Source organism: Trachypithecus francoisi, unplaced genomic scaffold (genome assembly GCF_009764315.1).
Source record: "Trachypithecus francoisi isolate TF-2019V2 unplaced genomic scaffold, Tfra_2.0 Lachesis_group1, whole genome shotgun sequence".
NCBI classification, from domain to species: domain Eukaryota; kingdom Metazoa; phylum Chordata; class Mammalia; order Primates; family Cercopithecidae; genus Trachypithecus; species Trachypithecus francoisi.
The window spans coordinates 785,793-807,480 of record NW_022681454.1 but is presented as its reverse complement, the minus strand read 5'-3'; the positions used below and the strand labels follow the sequence as shown (position 1 = coordinate 807,480).

The window sequence follows — 21,688 nt, the reverse complement described above, 5'->3', positions numbered from 1 at the left end:
AGGCATGTGCCACCACGCCCGGCTAATTTTGTATTTTTTTAATAGAGACAGGGTTTCTCCATATTGGTCAGGCTGGTCTCGAACTCCTGACCTCAGGTTATCTGCCTGCCTCGGCCTCCCAAAGTGTTGGGATTACAGGTGTGAGTCACTGCCCCCGGCATTCCTGATTTTTAAGAAACTAACAGAAGAAAAATTACTTGGTAAATGGTATGTATTGAAACCTTCCAACAGTCATGCTTAAGTCAAAATATTTAAAGTATTCCCATTAAAGTCAGAAAAGCACAGTTCTCCTTGCTATCGCTATCAGTGTTTCTCCAGACATCCCAGCAGGGTGAGAGAACCGAAAAAGAGGGAAGGAGATGAATATCAGAGACAGGGTTTAGTAGTTTGTTGATGACACAATCATCTGCGTGTAAATCCAAGGAAATCCCCTGAAGAACCCTGAGGACCAGCTGAAGAGTTCAGTCCGTGCCGGATCCAGTGGGTTTCTCTACTCCACAATAACCCATCGGAGCGTGAGCCACAAGCCTCCACCTCCCTATGAAAGAATCACAAAACAAGCCAGAAGAGAAGTGTGTAAGGACCGCCTGAGGAAGATGCTAAAAGAGGGTGAGTCGGCAAACATGCCACATAGTGGATGAAGGATGTCAGCTACCCCACAAAGTAAACTGTACATTCATTTAAATCCCAATTAAATTCTGATGAGACTAAATGACACAGGATAAGCTGCTTTTGGAGCTGATCTAACAGAAGAAAAGCCAACATTAAAAGAAAAAAATAAAAGACGGGTGAGGTGGCTCATGTCGGTAATCCCAACACTTTGGGAGGCTGAAGCAGGCAAATCATTTGTGGTCAGGAGTGTCATTTGTGGTCAGCCTGGCCAACATGGTGAAACCCCGTCTCTACTAAAAATACAAAAATTAGCTGGGTATGGTGGCGGGCACCTGTAATCCCAGCTACTCGGGAAGGTGGGGCAGGAGAATTCCTTGGGCCTGGGAGGTGGAGGTTGGTGGTGAGCCGAGATTGCTCCACTGCATTCCAGCTTGGGTGACAGAATGGTACCCTGCCTCACACACACACACACACACACACACACAAATAAATAAATAATAAAGAAAGAAAAAGGACGGGCATGGAGGCTCCTGCCATAATCCCAGCACTTTGGAAAACTGAGGTGGGCGGGCAGATTGCTTGAGCTCAGTTTGAGACCAACCTGGGCAACATGGCAAAACCCCATCTCTACAAAAATAAAAAATTAGCTGGGCGTGGTGGTGCCTGTAGTCCCAGCTACTCTGGAGGCTGAGGTGGGAGTATGGCTTGAGCCCAGGAGCCTGAGGTTACAGTGAGCTGTGATGGCACCACTGCACTCCAGCCTGGGTGACAGAGTGAGACCCTGTCTCAAAAAAAAGAAAACCACACCATAAAGGGGGTCCTACCAGACCTGAGCAGAGCCATGCAACACAGTACGGGAATTAAGCAGGTGAGACGACCAGAGTCCTCACTGGTACCAGAAGATGGCAGCCCAGGAGAGTTACCAGCCAGAGGAAGGCCTGCCAGAGATAGCCACATCTCCTCTCAGAGAATGGGGGTGACGAGGCCCTGCAGGCCAGTTCTGCCCTGTGCTGTGGGGTAGAGGAAGCTGTGGGGCTGGACAACTACAATATTCACAGTTGTGGCACCAGCTGTACGTGAGAAATGTAAGGGGGGACCCTATCCCCTCAACCTCTGAGGGGCTCTGGGCGACCAGGGGCTGTCCCCACCTGAGGGGTCCCAGCCTTCCTACAAGGCAGTGTGCATGGTGATGACTGAAGTCTCAGGGTGATCTCCCAGCAAGAGGTCAGGTCTTGGTTGTGTGTCCCAGGGTCTCAGTGAAATCGGCTGCTCCCCGACCCAAGGCTCCCATGCCTCTTCACAGCAGGCCTACTGTTACCAAGGCCAGACCCTTTCATCTTTCAAAAGACTGACTAAAAATGCTTTAAAGAAGCAACCTTCGGCCGGGCATGCTGGCTCACACCTGTAATCCCAGCACTTTGGGAGGCCAAGGTGGGCGGATCACCAGAGGTCAGGTATTAGAAACTAGCCCAGCCAACATGGTGAAACCCCGTTTCTACTAAAAATAAAAATTAGCCTGGCATGGTGGCAGGTGTCTGTAATCCCAGCTACTTGGGAGGCTGAGGCAGGAGAATGGCTTGAACCCAGGAGGCAGAGGTTGCCATGAGCCAAGATCACACCACCACTGCCCTCCAGCCTGGGTGACACAGTGAAACTCTGTCTCCCAAAAAAAAAAAAAAAAAAAGAAAAAAAAAACATAGGAATAAATGTAGAGGTCAAATGATTGCTTGTCCAACTGCGACAGGAGTGTCATCCCTTGAGCAGGCCACACTCTCCCCAGGAATTGGCGTGGGCAGACACTCTGGGGTGGGCGGGGTGGGCCCAGGGCAGCATCTCCTTCCTTACAACTGGAGCATAAGCCACCAAAAAAACAAATGTGCTGTGTGTACTTTCCTTGACTGAGGAGTAACGTGGGTAAGAGAAAGGACTCTGCTTATTTATGTATTTAGGACCCTGTGCTGATTTATGTAAGCATAGTTGCATCTCTGTGTAAGCGGAAGACAGCAATATAATTCTTTCTATTAAAGGGCACGTTCAGTGCAGCTACTGCAGAGCACTGTCAGGACACAGGCCTCCCCACCAACGCAGGCCCGGGCCTCCACAGCCCCTCAGGAGGGACTCAGTACATCTCAAGGGAGTTTTATACTTAAAAACCAGAAGCCACATGGACATCTACCTTGGGTGGATTTGGTGGGCCTCAGGGCTTCTAGCAGCAGAAGGCCCTGGCTTCCTGAACACAGATGGTGCGGGTCTCATCGCAGCGAACCCCCTTGTTTTTCTGTTCCTCTGCTGCATTTCAGGGGACACTGTTCAGCCTTCACCCAGTCACAGGTATACTAACATACATGACTAACAGGATTTTTGCGTTAGGCACACAGAACTGCATGGGAGAAACAAAACCACCAGCTAGCAGAGAGGCCGAGGCCTGCCTCTGCTGTGAGATTGCCGAGGTCCCTGCAGCCCCGAGCTGCTGCAGAACCCACAGGAACTGACTTCCAGAGCTTTTTTCTGGGGTCCTGGTGCAGGGCCCTACCCACCGTTCTCAGGTGGAGCTTGAAGCTCTCAGACCCCAGGCTCCCGTGGCTGCCATCACCGGGCTTTGTGGCCCAGTCCCCAAAGTGGGCGGACCCAATTTTGAGGACTTGTGTTTCCCCTACTCCCTGCAGTTGACGCTGACATCGGTGTCTGCTTGTGGTTTCAATCAATATCTTGACATTTCTAAGAGGGACTTGCTGAAAATAAGTAAAATACACTTTGAGTCAGTGAAGTCTTTTTTTTTTTTTGAGATGGAGCCTCGCTCTGTTGCCCAGGCTGGAGTGCACTGGTGCGATCTCAGCTCACTCCAACCTCCACCTCCCGGGTTCAAGTGATTCTCCTTCCTCAGCCTCCTGAGTAGCTGGGACTACAGGCGCGTGCCATCAGGCCTGGCTAATTTTTGTATTTTTAGTAGAGACGGACAGGTTTCACCATGCTGGCCAGGATGGTCTCAATTTCTTGACCTTGTGATCCACCCGCCTCAGCCTCCAAAGTGCTGGGATTATAGGCATGAGCCACCGCACCCGGCCAAGTCTTTTTTTTTTTTTTTTTTTTTGAGATGGAGTCTCGCTTTGTCACCCAGGCTGGAGGGCAGTGGCCAGAGCTCAGCTCGCTGTAAGCTCCGCCTCCCGGGTTTACCCCATTCTCCTGCCTCAGCCTCCCGAGTAGCTGGGACTACAGGCGCCCACCACCTTGCCCGGTTAGTTTTTTGTATTTTTTAGTAGAAATGGGGTTTCACCGTGTTAGCCAGGATGGTCTCGATCTCCTGACCTCGTGATCCACCCGTCTTGGCATACAAAGTGCTGGGATTACAGGCTTGAGCCGCCACCGTGCCCGGCCTCTTTTTTTTTTTTTTTTAATGAGATGGAGTCTTGCTCTGTAGCCCACGCTGGAGTGCAGTGGGGTGATCTTGGTTCACTGCAACCTCTGCCTCCTGTGTTCCAGTGATTCTCCTGCCTCAGCCTCCTGAGTAGCTAGGGACTACAGGCTCCTGCCACCACGCCTAATTTTTATTTTTAGTAGAGATGAGGTTTCACCATGTCAGCCAGGCTGGTTTCGAACTCCTGACCTCAGGTGATCAGACTGCCTTGGCCTCCCACAATGCTGGGATTACAGGTGTGAGCCACTACGCCCAGCCTAAGTCAGTTAAGTCAGACTGAACCTATTTTTAAAGTTTACTGCTTTAGGTTGTGAGAATGTAATTTTGGCCATATTCTCCTTTCCTTCCATTTCTAGTTTTCTCAGAGTTTCAAAATTGTATATTTCTTAACTTTTAAAAACTGAAGTTTTGGCCATAGTGCTTTTTTTGGGGAGGGGCGGCAAATTGTCGTAGGGAGACGGAACATTCATTTGTCAGTTGACACACCTATGGGAATCAGTAAGTTCTTTTTTAGCTGTATTTTCCTTGGCATAATCAGCTCCAAACTGCAGCAACCTCTTTCTGCAAGGAGACAAACTGAATGAGCTTTAGAAAGTTTCTGGCCCAAACTCTGGTAGCAAATGCCGGACCAATTTAAATGAGGGTTGGCAACCAGGGTGACAATTTACAAATGCTGCCCGGAGCAAATTGAGACGTTGGTTAACCTGGGAGTGGGGAGGGCTGAGGTGAAGAAGGGAACCATGGGCTGATGTGTGCTTTTTGTGTGGACATATGTGCACATATGTGCAGGCATGTGGTCTGAGCGCACACATATGTAGCATGCATGCGTGTGTGGCCAGTGTGTCCGCGGCCAGGCTGTCTGAGTGGTCCATCCAATACCCACGACATTGTTCATCCCATGGGCAAGTCATCTCTCATGCTCGTACAAATGATTTATGTAATACATTTCCAGCCAGAAACACTTTCACTTAAGCTTTTCTTTTGCTTTTATTACAAGCATATAATATTAATTGGCAAAACACTGAATACAAGCTTCACTATCATGAAATCAAAACATTTAAGCAATATTCCAAAAAAGATTTGACAAAAACTAGCCACCAAGAGTACAAAAATTACACACCAACACAAAGCATAAAAAATGTAAACTTTCAAATTAAACAGTCAAAAACATGTATCTGCGTGATCACCTACACACCTCGACTGCCTTCGTCTGCCGCATGCTGCTGGTAAAGGCTGGGTGGCTGCACCGTCGTCCCCTAACCCAACATTGCTTTCGTCTGGGAAAATGCGTCTGATAGCCAATTAAGCCATGGGAGTGGACATTTAGACGGAGGCTACGCACATCTCAGGGGACGCTCAAACTGCAGTTCGTTCCTCAGACGCACTATTGGGTGCGAAGGACACCTGGAGGGTGAGGGAGACCTCGGCGCGTTCCTGCGGGGCCTTGGCCACGTGGCCATTGCCCGCACCCTGTCCCCTGCCTGGCAGGAGACACAATATTTGTACAGATTATGGTATCATTTGAATGATTTTCTAATCTACTTATCTCAATTTATTTATTTAAATGTCAAGGCAGAGAAAGATATTGATCATGTTAAGGTCACGTGATGTGGTGGCGCAGTAATGACTTCCTGAGGAAACAGAGAATTGGATGTTTTGTGATTTAGTTATGTGCACTAAACTTATTTTCCATGTTTTGAGAGCACATTAAACATTCACGTACAATATGGGAACAGGCTGGCTCATACCCAGAACGTCCAACCCAATGCCACCCTTTGAATCACTGTGAATGCTGTTCTGTTGCCGTTCAGAGAAAACAAGCAAGGCTGCAAAGCCCGGGGGTGCAGGCAGCTGCAGTGTTTAGGCCAGGGCAGCTCTGCTCTTGTGGTCTGAGGACACGTGGCCCCGCCTCGGGGCGGCCTGGCCACAAGCACGTGGGGTCCAAGGCACCAGGACCCAGGCAGGACCGAGGTGGCCCCACAGCGTGGCCCGAGGCATCACTGGCTGACAGGCACTCACACACAACCCCAATAACAGCATTCTCACAATAATAACAATGAAAAAGGAAAAACCAAAAGCTGAATGTGTATGTTCTGGAATTCCATCTATGTTCCCTTTCAATTTAGCAGAATAAATGCTACATTACATTTTAAACAGATGTCTAATAAATGTGTGTTGGAACCTATTGCACAAAAGCATAAAAAATGCTCTTCATCCACATAAAACAAAAACATACAAATTAAAAGCTACTCAAAGTAAAAAGAAGCTTGCAAAACATCTCACAATTTCATTTTATATGCCTGTAAATAAAGCTGGACCACTGAAACCAAACAATTGGATGGGAAAATATGATAGAAGGCTTAAAATAGAATAAATAATTTTATAAAGTTAAGTTTTCTTTTTTAACCCCCCAAATCTTAAATTCAATATTATATATTCTATTTGAATTTTCTATTTCCATGAAAACTGCATTGGTGAGACCGTATTCCGGGTAATTAGCCCCACTGCTGTTGAAAACGACGCATAAGGTGATTTAACAGCATTTGTTTTACCAGCATAAATAGTTGTGAAAACTTCTTCACAGTAACTCCATCTGTTTTTAAAAAAAAACAACAACAAAACTTAATAGAATCTAATCATTAACCGATCCTGGCTTTCATGCTGGAAAAAATGAAATTCAGCCTTTTTCTGTGAAATGAGAGCTTGACAGAAAGGAAAGAAGGCCGCCCAGAGGCTCCACGGACGGCGGGGCCATTGCACTCCAGCCTCCAACGACTAAGGCTGCAAGGTCAGACGAGAGGCAGAGGCCCCAGGGCCGAGTCCTGTAGTGAAGACTGTCTGCACGATGAACTCCTAGAAAAATAGGGACTTCTGCTGCTGAGGTTTTGTCAGGTTAACGCGGTTACAAAAGCAGGGTCACCACCGGCTGGAGACATCAACATGGGCTCCACTCACCCGTCTCTCTGTGTATTTAAATATATCAGCTTAGCACCATAGCAAAGTCAAGTGATTTCAAAGATAGCTACAAAGTTACAAATATATATTATGACATTATTACAATGATATTCAGTTTAATCTGAACTGTGATTTAATTTTATTTTAATTTGGAGGCTTGTAACTGTTTAATCCTTTCTTATTCCGCCACACAGGAAAATGCCTAAGTTCTAATGTTACACTTAAAACTGCACTGTGATAACACACGGTTGTACAGAATGCTTCAGCAGTATGTATATTTTGAGGTAGACAGGTAATATTTATTCATACACAGCTACTCATAGACCCTTATACAGTGACTCTAGAAAATGATTTGGATGAACAGCAAGCTTAGGTAACTGAGTAACTCAAACCATCCTGGGAGTTGATGGGCTTAAAGAAAGAGGTGAATTTTGACCAATTCCTAACAAAGAACTTGCTTTTGTTTTAAAAGGCCTTACACTGACAATCACTCAGATGGAATTAATATGCATGTTTTCCTCATCCCTAAGATGAGGTCTCTTGAGCTGCTTTTATCTAAAGGAAGCAGAAGAAAACAGCGAAATTCAAGAAAAAAATGTCCAAGGTGGATGGCTTCTTGGAAAGCCTAAGTGGTGGCCAGGGACCACCTGGGCTCCCAGGGAGCGGAGGGAGGAGGGATTCAGTTCCACAGGAATAAATGGGAACAGCCTGGCGGAGAAGACAATGACAACTGCAGGACAACACCTCAGTCGCTCCAGAAAACAGCCCTTGCTCCTCCTTCTGGCCTTTCCACACTTCCAAGTTACTGTTTAAAGGAAAAAAAAAGTGTGTGTTTATTCTCTAATGTGACAAAAACATGACCATCCAGGAGGAGAGGGGCTGACACTGCAACCATATGAGGCTGAAACACAGCTTCAGCTGAAATGCAGCGTCTGCAGAGCGGGGGTCACCTTCCCTCCGAGCCCTTCAGCTGCTCACCCTGTCCCTGCAGCTCAGGAAAACGCCCTTCCAGTAATGGGCCGAGGAGCCCACGAGCTCCTCCAACCGGCAAAGGGGAAGGGGAGGCCTTGGACAGAGGGGACAGTGAGTGCGTCTGGGCATGAGCCCGAAGCAATCACCAGCAAATCCTCCCCACGGACGCCAGGAGAGCTCTGATCCCAACCACCACCACCTCTCCCTTCAGCAAAAAACAGGGAAAGAAAACGTAGGAAACCAATTGGCGGCACTCAACAATTTGTGCCGTTTTTAATACAAGTGATTTTTTAAAATAAGAATTGTTCTGCAAACCAGCACTGAGCTGGTCACATGGCCTCTGGTCTACCTGCTGAGCGTGTCAGAAACCGCAATGTGGAGTCTGGGGCCCCGTTTTCAGGGCTGGGTGTGTCGGCCCCAGGCAAGTGACAGTTCCGAGTGAGTCCAAGTGCCGACTTCACACAATGAAAGGCGAACCAGTCAGGGAGCTGCTGTTGTGTTTCATAAGGTGGGAAATTAAATACAATGGTTAAATCATAATGTTAATGGAAACCTCTTTTGATTTGCTTTTAAATTAATTTTTCATATAACTTCTAAATCTTCAAGAAGCTAAAGGCAACATAAATATTGTCATTCACCATGAAGACATTTTTTCAATAACTTAGGAAGGATTCAATAGAAGTCCAACTATTATTTGAGGCTTACCATGAAACCTAATTCATAAACTAAACTGAAGTGAATTCAGATTTTCAAGACCTGGAAAGCAAGCAGAGGGAGCTCGTGTCAGAAGGTGACTCAGAACCGTGTTGCCTGCGAGATCACTCTCGCCTACGAGGCTGAAGCACAGGGTAGGGGGTTGGGGAGAGGACGATCGGCTCTGGGAGACTGTGAAGTGTTTTCATCCTCTGTAAACGTGGTGCTGGTAGTGTCTTGTTGAGTGTGAATTCTCTCTCATACAAAAGTTATAAATATTCTCTATTCAGAAGTCTGGTCCACATGACACCCAGAGGCAACGTTCTTAAGCGCGGTGGCCAGGAGCACCCAGGGGTGCAAGGGCCCAGTCTTCGGGCGCTGTGTGGCGCCATTCACAGCAAGTCCATCTTGGGTCTGTAGTGCAGCAGGAGCGGCGCCTTCTGGAAGACACAAGAACACAGCACCTGCTTAGCAGAGGAGACCTACTTCATCGGGAAGGGCGCTGAGGAATCGCGTCCCGTGAGACACAGTTCACACAGGGGGCTACATAGAGACCCTTCTGTTCTGAGCAATGTCGAGATGCCAGTGGGGGAGACAGGCTGGGAAGACATGCGCCCTCTCCCCTGGCCCCAGGTGACCCAGTGACCACTGTGCACATCGTGGTGGCCACCTTTACCTGATGTGGCCCTGGCCACCACTCCCCTGCCCCCTTCTCCCTCAAACCCTCTGGTCCAGCCCCAGGCCAGCCTTGGCTCCTTACCACCTCTCCCCAGGCAGCAGCACCAGCTGAGGTGGGAGAATTCCACCATTGGTTTCCTGCTTCAGAGGGGCCCAAAGGCCCCAGGGGACCCTCTGCTCATGGCACTCATGGCCTCAGCAGTTTCCCACTGGGGCCTGTGCCCCTCAGAGCTCAGCTGGTGCCTTCCAAGCTGGCTCTGGGGTTGATGATTTCAGAAAGACCAGAACTGTGTTTCATAACCATCTCCGTAGCTGAGTCATCACTTTTTTTTTTTTATATGGAGTCTCGATCTGTCGCCCAGGCTGGAGTGCAGTGGCATGATCTCAGCTCACTGCAAGGTGTGCAAGCTCCGCCTATCAGGTTCATACCATTCTCCTGCCTCAGCCTCCTGAGTAGTTGGGACTACAGGCGCCCGCCACCATGCCCAGCTAATTTTTTGTATTTTTAGTAGAGATGGGATTTCACTGTGTTAGCCAGGATGGTCTCAGTCTCCTGACCTTGTGATCTGCCCACCTCGGCCTCCCAAAGTGCTGGGATTATAGGCGTGAGCCACTGTGCCTGGCCAGAGTCATCACTTTAAAGCTTCTGGATAACAGATGCTGGGCTAGGCGCGGTGACTCACGCCTGTAATCCCAGCACTTTGGGAGGCTGAGGCGGGCGGATCACGAGGTCAGGAGATCGAGACCATGGTGAAACCCCATCTCTACTAAAAAATATATAAAATTAGCCAGATACAGTGTCAGGCACCTGTAGCTGAGGCAGGAGAATGGTGTGAACCCGGGAGGTGGAGCTTGCAGTGAACCGAGATCGTGCCACAGCACTCCAGCCTGGGCGACAGAGCAAGGCTCTGTCTCAAAAAAAAAAAAAAAAAAGAGCAGAGAGCAGACTCTGAAAATCAAATCACGTGTCTCACCTTGAATCTCCACCTCGTGACAACAACGAACTTGAGCGTGTGGTCCTTGCCCAGGATCTCTTCGTTGCATAAAATGTCCAGCTGGGGGAGAAGCAGGTTTGATTAGCAGCGGGGAGGTGCTCAATCCATGCTGACATGGCCACCTCGATGCTGGTGTGAAATCTGCAGCCCTTCCCCAATCATGCAAGAATGTGCCTAGAGCCGGGGGTGGTGGTTCACGTATTCCTCCATCCCTACCTCACAGCCTAGACACGGGGTGTGGTTCACGTATTCCTCCATCCCTACCTCACAGCCTAGAGACAGGGTGTGGTTCATGTATTCCTCTGTCCCTACCTCACAGCTAAATGGAAATCCAGTGCAACATATAAGCTATGACAGGGCAGGCCTGTGCCAGTTAGGGGGATGACATTTCTGCAGGGGGTGCAGGCGCAGGCACTAGCTCCTTGCAGTCGTGGGCTCCCATTCCGCCCCTACCTGGCCTGCAGCTGCCCTGTACCCTTTTTCTCTTGACGCCCAGGCCCCAACACACCCTGTCTACCACACCTGCTGTACTGAGAAATGGGAAGAGGTGGTTTGCAGCCCCATGAGCAGCCTGGACAGTTCTGGAATCAGGCACCCTGGTTCCCCAGGTGGCACAGGCACCTGAGAGGCCCACAGGGCTGATGTGTTTCCCTCCCCATACCACCCAGGCCCAGTCCACACCAGCCCCCTCCCACAGCTGCAGCCTCCAGGGGCACCTCTCCCCACAGGCCTTACCTTGGGTCCAGGCTGTCCCTCCCTCTCACCACAGTGCAAAAAGGCACTGGGCTCCCCAGTCTTTTAAAAAAATTAAACAGACTTTTTAAACAATTTAAGGTTCACAGCAAAATTGAGAGGAAGGTACAGGGAGTTCCTGTCCCCCCGGCCACCCCCCAACCAACACCCTGCATGGTGGCACATTAGTCACCACCCAGGAACCTGCTGACGTCACCTCCAGAGTCCAGAGCTGATGTCAGGTTGCCCTGGTGGCAAAGCCACAGGTGGACAAACAGCAGCATCGCTGCCCAGGAGCCGTGTGCCCGCCTGCTCCTACCACCCTCCCCAAGCCCCTGCAGCCTCCAGATGGTTCTGCCTTTTCCAGTGCGCCATGCTGCAGAGCTGGAGTTGCACAGCCTGCAGCCTTTTCAGAGGGGCTTCTCTACTTAGTAAGACACTTGATTTTTCTCCCCCGTGCCTGCTCCTGGCCTGACTGCTCGTTTCTTTTCAGTGGTGGATAATATTCCAGTATGGACGCACAACAGTTTATTTACCCACTCATCTACTGAAGGCCATCTTGGTCGCTTCCAAGTTTTGGTAATTATGAAGAAAGCTGCTATCAACATCCGGGTGCAGTTTTTTGTGTGGGCAGGAGATTTCGTTTAAACAACAGGGGGCATGGCTGCTGGATGGTTTGCCAAGAGTGTGTTTCGTGTTGTCAGCAGCTGCCAAGCTGTTCTCCATAGGGGTTGTAGGTTCTGCTTCCCACAGGAATGAACCTGCGTTCCCCGCATCTCCGGAGTGTGTTGTCAGTGCTTGGGATTATGGCAGTTCTACGAGCTGCGCGTGGTGCCACGTGGTTTTACTTGCATTTCCCTGATGATGTAGACAGTTCTTCAGATTCCTTCCTGGGGAAGACGTGAAGCAGCCCCATCTGTCTGAGTGGCTGGGTTGGGGGGCTGAGAGGCACGGTCACTGCAGCAACAGCGAAAACTCACACTCTTCCCTGGAGGAACCAGCCCTGCGCCGGGAAATGGCCGACCTCTTCCCCACCCTCTGCAGCCCCACTGCCCCCGTGGTTTCCTGCTCCACCTCCACATGAAAATCCAAGGACTTCCTCGGCCTGCTCTGTCCCCAGCTACCATCCATCTTTTCTGTTTCGCTACACAGAAAAGCAAACAAAACAATAGAAACTTAGCAAAAAGACTTTCCCCATTTCCTCCTCTCCCTTCCCCCAATGTCCTGACTTTTCTCCATGGGCTCCAGGTAGCCTGTGCTCACTGAGTCTCCCCAACCCCAGTGTGCTGTCTGTATCCCCAGCCAACCTGTGGGACACTCAAGGCTGGCACTGGCCCCCCACGATCTGACACAGCCTCTGCTCTGTGTCACCACAGCAGCTACGCCTGTTCCGAGACGCCACCCCACCCCCCGCCAACCAAGCAGCCACAGGCCTGCAGTCATTCCTGACCCCTTACTTTTCTCTGCATTGCCACCCAAATACATCAGCAACTTATTGTGGCTTTCTCTGAATTAGTCTCCCACGGCTACCGCGGAAATGAGCACAATGAGGGTGGTGGCTTCAAACAATAGAAATGTACTCAGTTCCAGAGTCCGTAAGAGTCACACTCCCTCTGCAGGCTCCCAGGGAGAAGCACAGTCCATTCCGTGTTGCTGCCACAGCACGCCACACACTGGGTGATTTATGAAGAACCCAGTTCTTCATAACCCAGAACTTTGGGGAGCTGCGGCATTCAAGGTCCCCACGTTGCCACCTGTGAAGGCCTTCTGCTGCGTCCGCACGTTGGGGAAGAAGAGGGAGAACCCATGCTGGCCAGTCCTTTCACAGCAGCATCGATCCGTGCATGGGGCAGGGCCCTCGGCCTGAGTGCCTCCCCCAGGCCCTAACTCCCAGCACTGCCCCGCTGCGGACGGAATTTCCAACATATGAATCTGGGGGATGCCTTCGGACCACAGCAGGGGAGCCTGCCCTGGCTTCCAGCTGCTGGTGGCCCAGGCGCTCCCTGGCTCGCCTCAAGGTTGCCTCCCTCCAGCCTCCAATCCGTCCTCCGCTCTGTCCTCACCACAGCCTCCTTTCCCATCTTGAGTCTTCCTCTGCCTCACTTGTCATGGGATTTAGGCTCCACCCAGATATTCCAGGATTATTTCATCTCAAAATCCTTCACTCAATTATATCTACAAAGATCTTTTTCCAAATAAGGTCCCATTTGTAGGCTCTGGGGGTGAGGACATGGCTTATCTTCTGGGGCCACTGCTGAGCCCACCGTTGCTCCAGAGAGCATCTCAAGTCTGTCCACTTCTCCACCCTGACTGCCCCCACCACAGTCCTCCTCTTCTGTGACTCCTGGTGCTGGCCTCTCCTGTGTCCGTTTCTGCACAGCCTGAGACACCTCAGACCCATGTTCCTGCCCACAGCCACCAGTGCCTTCTCTCTCCACGCAGAGCTGGACCCTGCTGGCACCTGCATCTCCGTGGTGTCACCGCCTTGGGGGCTCACAGGGACCCACATTGGCATGTTCGTGATGCACCCGCTGCCAAGGCCACCTCACGCCAGTATTCCTTCATCTCCTTACGCACCACAGCCTGGAAGGGTCCTCCCTCTCTCCATCCGCCCATGTCTCCCCTTGTGAAATTAAAGCACAGAATTTCTCGTTGCAAGGAAAACACCTTTACCCTATTTTAAAACAATCTCATCATCCCCGCCCTAGTTCTCTCTTCCACTCACAGTGGCGTTCCACGTTCCCTGTCTCTGGGCATCCTACAACCCTCAGGGCCATCTCCTATCCCGCTCCCTGGTGGAGCAGGGAAAACTGATTTTTTTCTGGTTAAAATCTCCAAAGTTTTTAAAAACAAAACGAAACTAAGCAAAGAATCTTAGATGTGTCACTTTTACAAATAAGAGAGGATTTGTTATGGTTTCTACTTAGGGATCAACTGTTACCTCGTTAAAGGACGAAAGGTTGAGTTTTTTGGCGATGAACTTCTTTAGATGCAAGACAGTCGCCTGGGCGGAGCAGCGGATCCACTTCCGCTTCAGTCCCCGCAGTTTGCTGCTGTTACACTCCAGGCAGATGCTCACCTGCAGGAAAGGACGCTGGTGAGAACACAGCAGAAGGGCTCCCCCGGACGGTTCTGTAGGCTTCCTTAGACGTATTTCACTAATTCCCCAATCTAGGACTGCTGACCTTTTTGAAATCAGACATCTGCTTTGACTTCAACAGTGCAGAAAAATAATCTTACATACCTTATCTGAAAACCTGTTTATCATCTGCTTGCCATTTTGTGAACTATAACCTCACCCCGTTAATTCTGTGTGTTATTAACATAATATTTGAGAGTTAATTCCAGAGTTATTTATCCATCGCAGGCACTGAGTTCTTGGTCTCCAGCTAAGTCTGTCCAGACAAACACGGGGCAAAGAGGAGTGGGTGGCTCTGTGTCTGCGAATGCACTCAGGGAGACAGCAGTGACTGCAGGAAGACAGTAGGGAGAAGGCTTGAGCAGAGCCTCGGGCGGAAGGTCACAGCTGCCGTCCAGGTGACCAGCAGCTTGGCAGGAGACCCGCAGGATAAAAAGTGACTGAAGGGGATTGTGGAGTCCCAGCAGCCACAGGCTCCCAGTGGGTGCAAAAAGGAATCTGCCCAGGACAAGGCTCAGGACGAGTCTTCACCTGAGGGCCTGGCTGCTCAGCCCCCAAGATATGCCTGACAAGGAAGGGCGACGCTCACGGCAAACACTTCTAGAGGTGAAGCCGCAGCAAACGGCACAGTTAGGCCCTAAAAATGCAGTGGAAGGATGATCGGGGGTTAACTGAAATATGTATGTCTAAAATTACAAAAGATACAAAAGGGAGGAGGACACCAGGGGTACAGACAGGCAGGTGTTGAAGGTAATCAGACACAATTTCTAAAAATAAAAACACTGACAGAAACTAACATCTCAGTGGATGGCTGAACCACAGATTCATCTCAGCTGAGGACAGATTAATGTCCTAAAAAAAAAAATCACTGGAGGAAGTTACCCATAAGGAGTAGAGACAAACACACCAATTAAAACAATAAAAGGAAGGCTAAGAGAAAGGGGGGAAGACGGGAGCCCCAGAGGAAAGAACAGAAAGGAAAGGAAGTGTTAAGAAACAGTGACTAAGGATTTCCTACAACAGTGAAGGGCAGATCCTCAGATTCAGGAAGCAAAATAATCCAAAATAAAAGAAATAAAAAGAAATCACACACCCCAACATGGTGCAGTGACTGAGCACAGCCCATGACCACAGGGCCCCGCAAGAGCCACTAAGGAGAGAAGTGGATTCCGTGCAAAGAGCAAGACAGAGATCCTTGCTCCAGGGTGAGGATGGAGTGAGGGGCTGCCTGCAAGCATCACGGGAGAGAAACCGCACGGGGAGAAAGACCCGGAGTCTGGAGGCAGAGGAACTCGGGAAAGGAAGAACTCGGGAGAGGGGCAGCGAGGGGAGAGAGACCTGGAGTTTGGCGGAAGAAGTGAGAAGCGGGAGAAAGGGCGTGCCCAGTGAGAGCGGCGGTAGGGGTGCTTGTGCGGGGAGAGGTACAGACAGTAACTTGGGACTTGTTTTTTTTTTTTATTTAGACGGGGTCTCCCTCTGTTGCCAGGCTGGAGTGCAGTGACTCAATCTCAGCTCACTGCAACCTCTGCCTCCTGGGTTCAAGCGATTCTCCTGCCTCAGCCTCCCATAGCTGGGACTATAGGTGCCTGCCACCACGCCCGGCTAATTTTTTGTATTTTAGTAGAGACGGGGTTTCACCATGTTGACCAGGATGGTCTTGATCTCCTGACCTCGTGATCTGCCCGCCTCGGCCTCCCAAAGTGCTGGGATTATAGACGTGAGCCACTGCGCCCAGCCCACTTTGGACTTTTAAAAATGTGAATAGTTTATAAACATTTTGTAACCATTAGTAAAACAGAAGTAGAGCTTATACTTTGCAAACTAGGGGAAGAAAGAAAGAGATTAAAGTTAGTAATTCACTTGACAACAGGGAGGAAGAAAGCATAGGAAAAAACTGACGAAAAGAGCAAAATAAAAAAATAAAGCAGGAACCAACTCAGATCCTCCACGGAAAATCGTGGAATGTGTAAGGTAACGTGCCAGCTAAAAAAGTTTCTGATTTTTTAAAAAACCTAACTCTGTATTGTAAACAGTGTCACATTTAAGACACTTTAAGAACAAAAATATCACACAAGTATTAACCAACAGAAAGCTGGCATAGCTAGATTAGTATTAGCCAAGCAGACTTTAAGAAACAGAGCTTAATGAGGAAGAAGCCCCCTAAAGACAAGAAACATTTCTATACGGGAACATAGCTGGTGACAAAAGCGTGCCAACAGAATGGTCATGGTGGGCTTCACGTCTCTGTAAGCAGCAGATGTGCCCTTCCCTCAATAGGAGCTGCCGTCTCAGGCTCAGGGAACAGGCGCGCCAGGCACACACGCACAAGTCTGAGGCAGCAGGGTCCGCAGTGTGTGGGGTCCGCAGTGTGTGGGGCCCGCAGGGCAGCAGGAAGGGGCTGCACCGATGGATGCCGGCCCGCATGCACCTGAGGGAAAACGCAGACACATACGGGCGGGGGCGGGGTCAGGGGTGGGGGGGATTGTGGAAGGAAAACAAGAAAATGTTTACATTTGCTCAGATTTGCATACATACAGGAGGTAATCACACAGTGGTTCTCTATAGGTCACTACAGACAGTGACAGAGATGAGAACAAAATCAAACCTTTTCTATAATATTAATCTTAGGACTAAACCAATGTATTACCTATTTAAATACACTTTAAGTTACAAGCACACTTCTAATTTTTAGGCTTTATTATGGCACAGTTTACATAACCCTTTTATGTATATAATGCAATAATTTTCCGTAAATTCACAGACTTTCTCGATGATGGCCATGGCAGTCTGGGATGGTTTCCATCACCCCCACACCCCCGTAGACCCCTCTGCAGTTTGACCCTGCTGGGGGAGTGGGGTGAGGAGTGAGTGTTTAATGGGGGCAGAGCTTCAGTTTGGGAAGATGAAAAGGCTCTGGAGATGATGGTGGTGGTGGCTGTACAACATTGGGTTTGTACCCAAGGCCACTGAACCACACACCTGAAATGGTTAAAATGGCATATTTTATGTGCATTTAACAAAATTTAGAAAGCTGGTAAAAAAAAAAAAAAAAAAAAGTGAAAATTTAAAAATTATTTTAATAAGAACCAAATTATGCAGCTGGAAAGTAAAGGAATGTTCAACTCTAGAGTTTAGAAAACAGCCAGGTGCAGTGGCTCACACCTGTAATCCCAGCACCTTGGGAGGCTGAGGCAGCTGGATCATTTGAGGTCAGGAGTTCAAGACCAGCCACGCCAACATAGTGAAATCCCGTCCGTAATAAAAATACAAAAATTAGGGCCGGGCGCAGTGGCTCAAGCCTGTAATCCCAGCACTTTGGGAGGCCGAGACGGGCAGATCACAAGGTCAGGAGATCGAGACCATCCTGGCTAACACGGTGAAACCCCATCTCTACTAAAAAAATACAAAAAACTAGCTGGGTGAGGTGGCGGGCGCCTGTAGTCCCAGCTACTCGGGAGGCTGAGGCAGGAGAATGGCGTGAACCCGGGAGGCGGAGCTTGCAGTGAGCTGAGATCCGGCCACTGCACTCCAGCCCGGGCAACAGAGCAAGACTCCGTCTCCAAAAAAAAAATACAAAAATTAGCCGGGCATGGTGGCGTGTGCCTGTAATCCCAGCTACTCAGGAGGCGGAGGTGGGAGACTCACTTGAACCAGGGAGGCAGAGGTTGCAGTGAGCCGAGATTGCGCCCCCACACTCCATCCTGGAATACAGAGTAAGACTTCGTCTCAAAAAAAACCCCCAAAAAAACAAAACAAAGGCGGGGTGTGGTGGCTCACGCCTGTAATCCCAGCATTTTGAGAGGCCAAGGCAGGTGGATCACCTGAGGTTGGGAGTTCAAGACCAGCCTGATCAACACGGAGAAACCCTGTCTCTACTAAAAATACAAAAAATTAGCCAGATGTGGTGGCGTGCGCCTGTAATCCCAGCTACTCTGGAAGACTGAGAGAGAATAGCTTGAACCCGGCAGGCGGAGGTTGCGGTGAGCCGAGATCATGCCTTGCACTCCAGCCTGGGCAACAAGAGTGAAACTCCATCTCAAAAAAAAAAAAGAAAGAAAAAAAGGACAATTCTAAAGAAGAAAAATGAGGTGGACCTACTCTCCCAGAAGACCACAGCTTAATGGTAAAATAAATCATTGCAATTCAGTTAAGTTCCTTGTTGTTTTGGCACAACGGGAGACAAGAGACCAGCGGAACAGAGCAGAGACCCCGGGGGGACCTGACAGTGTGGAAACCTGGCAAAGTTGAACCCACCTCGTCCATTCTACACACAAGGTCAACTGCAGGGGCTTACAACTGGAAAAAGCAAACCTTTCAAATATGTTACAAGACAATGTAGAAGAATGTATTTATGACCTTAGAATGGGGAAACATTTTTAAGATACAAAATAAAATACCGAGAAATTTAATTATGTCAAATTTTAAAACTGTGGATGATGGTAGGTTGAAGCAAGCCAACAGCCACAGAAGGAAAGATGGTCCCTGCAGTGAGTGCGGAGGGGAGGGAAGAGGCAGCCCTGCAGCTCACGTGAGGAAAAGTCAGGCTGCCCAGGACAGAGATGGGCAAAGAACAAGTAAGCAACTCACACGCAGAGGAGCCCAGAGACGTGCGATGAGCTGCTGGACACCCCACACACAGGAGACTGGAATCAGAAATAACACAGATATCATGGAACACACCTGCCCAGGGGAACAGGTGCAATGTCTTAGAAGAGTGATGGGCCGGTCACCACCTAAAAGTCTCCAATATTAGAACAGATGGGAAATTAAGTGTAAAAACGTCACAGCGTACCAACACGTGCCACGCACACACTGTGCACACACCGCGTGCTCTGCGACACTACACGGCCCTGTGTGCACACGGCAGTCACCATCAAGCGGTTACGTTACACACCTCGAAATGCAACTTTGATTGTAAAGTGGGCACTACAGAAGGACCTGTCGTTTTCTATGCCTACCCATCGGCCTGCCCGGGAACACTGAGCTCCTTATCCACCTGGAAATGAAAAAGAGCCCAAGATCTGGCATCTGCATCTGGGTCACCAGCGAGTTCTGCAGGCTCCCTCCCTTTTTTTTTGGGCGGGGGGGACAGTCTTGCTCTGTTGCCCAGACTGGAGTGCAGTGGCGCGATCTCGGCTCACTGCAAGCTCCGCTTCCTGGGTTTACGCCATTCTCCTGCCTCAGCCTCACAAGTAGCTGGGACTACAGGCGCCCGCCACCTCGCCCGGCTAGTTTTTTTTATTTTTTATTTTTAGTGGAGACAGGGTTTCACCATGTTAGCCAGGATGGTCTCGATCTCCTGACCTCGTGATCTGCCTGCCTCGGCCTCCCAAAGTGCTGGGATTACAGACTTGAGCCACTGCGCCTGGCCACTCCCTCCCTTTTAAATATGCCCCAAACCCAGTGCTGCACACACATCGCCACCTGCCTGGGCCTCCGGCTCCGACGCCTGCCTAGTCTCTGCATGGCCATCCTGGCCACGCAGGCCCCTTACTGCAGAGCAGCTGGCTTTATCTGGGAATAAAGTCACGCCAGGCTGCATCCCATAGTACACCCTGACCTCACATTCCATCTGCCTCATCTCCCTCCTCTGGGTGAACAGCAAGTTCTCACCATGGGCCCCCAAGGTCCTCAACCTCACTTCCAGCCTTAGCTCGTTCACTCTGCCCCGAACTCCCTGCCCATGGCACGTGGGGCAGCTTGGCACCAGTTCCCAGCTCACTACCCCCTGCCTCACCTCTGCAGTCCAGGAGAGGCTCTTTCCACCCTCTGCCCCTTCCACGTCCAGGGGGTCTGGCTTGGATGCATGGGCTCTCTGCTCCCCACCAGCCAACCCTCACCACGCCGGCTGTGAGGTCCCTGCAGGCAGAGCCCACTTCCAGCAACCGTGCAGCAGGAGCAGGTGTCCGGCTCTCGGGTGTGAAGTCCCAGGAGCCCAAGGGTGCGGACAGGAGCCGGTGGGCCAGGAAGGCAGAACTCAGAGGAGTGAAAACCAACCACATTTCCAACTCCACACACAGGAGCCACTGGAGCCTCTAGAGGGCGGGAGGGGCCCCACACCAGGCCCCCCGGCCTGTTCAGGGTATAGAAGCCATTTCCCGTTTCTGGTGCTGGGACACCATACCCACCACGTCACAGGCCCAGTAAGGGTTTCCAACTCCGTACGAGTGAAGACGAGCACAGACCACACCAGCTCTGCAGCCCCACTGGGGTCTGTGGGTGCCAGGACCACCAAAGACAGACGTGACTCCTCCCAGGACCCAGAAGGCCCCTGAAGTCCACTGGGCAGCTGCTCGCTCCAAGGGAAGCTGAATGTAGGGTTTGTAGGAGGTCAGAGTCTCACTCTTGTTGCCCAGGCTGGAGCGCAGTGCCTTGATCTCAGCTCACTGCAACCTCTGCCTCTCAGGTTCAAGCGATTCTACTGCCTCAGCCTCCCAAGTAGCTGGGAATACAGGCGCCCACCACCACACCCAGCTAATTTTCTGTATTTTAGTACAGATGGGGTTTCATTTTGTTGCCCAGGCTGGTCTCAAACTCCTGAGCTTAGGCAACCTGCCTGCCTCAGCCTCCCAAAGTACTGGGATTACAGGCGTGAGCCACCACGCCCGGCTCAGAGTGTCCTTTTTTTTTTTTGAGATGGAGTCTCACTCTGTTGCCCAGGCTGAAGTGTAGTGGCACAATCTCGGCTCACTGCAAGCTCCGCCTCCCGGGTTCACGCCATTTCCTGCCTCAGCCTCCGAGTACAGGCGCCGCCACCACGCCCGGCTAATTTTTTGTATTTTTAGTAGAGATGGGGTTTCACCGTGTTAGCCAGGATGGTCTCGATCTCCTGACCTCATGATCCACCCGCCTCGGCCTCCCAAAGTGCTGGACTACAGGCGTGAGCCACCGTGCCTGCCCAAGAGTCTTCTTAAACGTTAAGTTCTAGGCTGGGTACGGTGGCTCACACCTGTGGTCCCTACTCGGGAGGCTGAGGTGGGAGAATCACTTGAGCCCAGGAGGTCGAGGCTGCAGGGAGCTGAGATTGTGCTACTATACTCCAGCCTAGTCAAGAAAGTGAGATCTTGTCTCAGAAAAATAAAAAAAAACTTTAAAGTTCTGTTCTAATTTCCTCACCATTTGCTCCGGGGCTTCTCAGCTCTGGGAGATAAGCTGCCCACGCCCTCTCCTGGGCCACCTGGCAGCTCAGGTGTGTGAGCCATCAGGGCCCAGAGGGGCCTCCAGTGAGGGCTGGGATCTGTCTCCCACTATCCAGGTGACTGAGCTAATCACAAACACAAACCTTTGTGGTTCAACAGAGGACAAAGCCTACTGAAGTGAGAGAAAAGAGTTTCATCAGGGACATGTTCAGAAGAGCCCCAGAAAGAGAGGCACCAGGAGGGGACTAGCAATCCAGAAGCTCTGAAAACGAAGATGGGCGGGGGCTGAGCATCTGGATCAGAGGCCTGAAGGGGGTGGGAATCTCTGGGGTTGCGCTGACGGGGTCACGGCCACGTG

General features: G+C 50.4%; 1 protein-coding gene and 1 long non-coding RNA gene across 2 annotated transcripts in view; one reads left to right on the top strand and one right to left on the bottom strand.

The window, feature by feature from the left end:
- LOC117085010 lies at positions 1-15,087 on the top strand. The gene is made up of 2 exons (XR_004437756.1): positions 1-609; positions 11,546-15,087. It is a non-coding gene; the product is annotated as an uncharacterized LOC117085010 (long non-coding RNA).
- Positions 4,996-21,688, bottom strand: part of PCGF3 (polycomb group ring finger 3) — a 61,748-nt gene continuing 45,055 nt past the window's right edge. The window contains exons 9-11 of the mRNA XM_033213383.1: positions 13,994-14,131; positions 10,300-10,380; positions 4,996-9,087 (exon numbers count right to left, since the gene is read on the bottom strand). Of these exons, the coding sequence (XP_033069274.1) occupies positions 9,040-9,087; positions 10,300-10,380; positions 13,994-14,131 (267 nt within the window). The 3' untranslated portion in view covers positions 4,996-9,039. The remainder of the gene's footprint in view (positions 9,088-10,299; positions 10,381-13,993; positions 14,132-21,688) is intronic.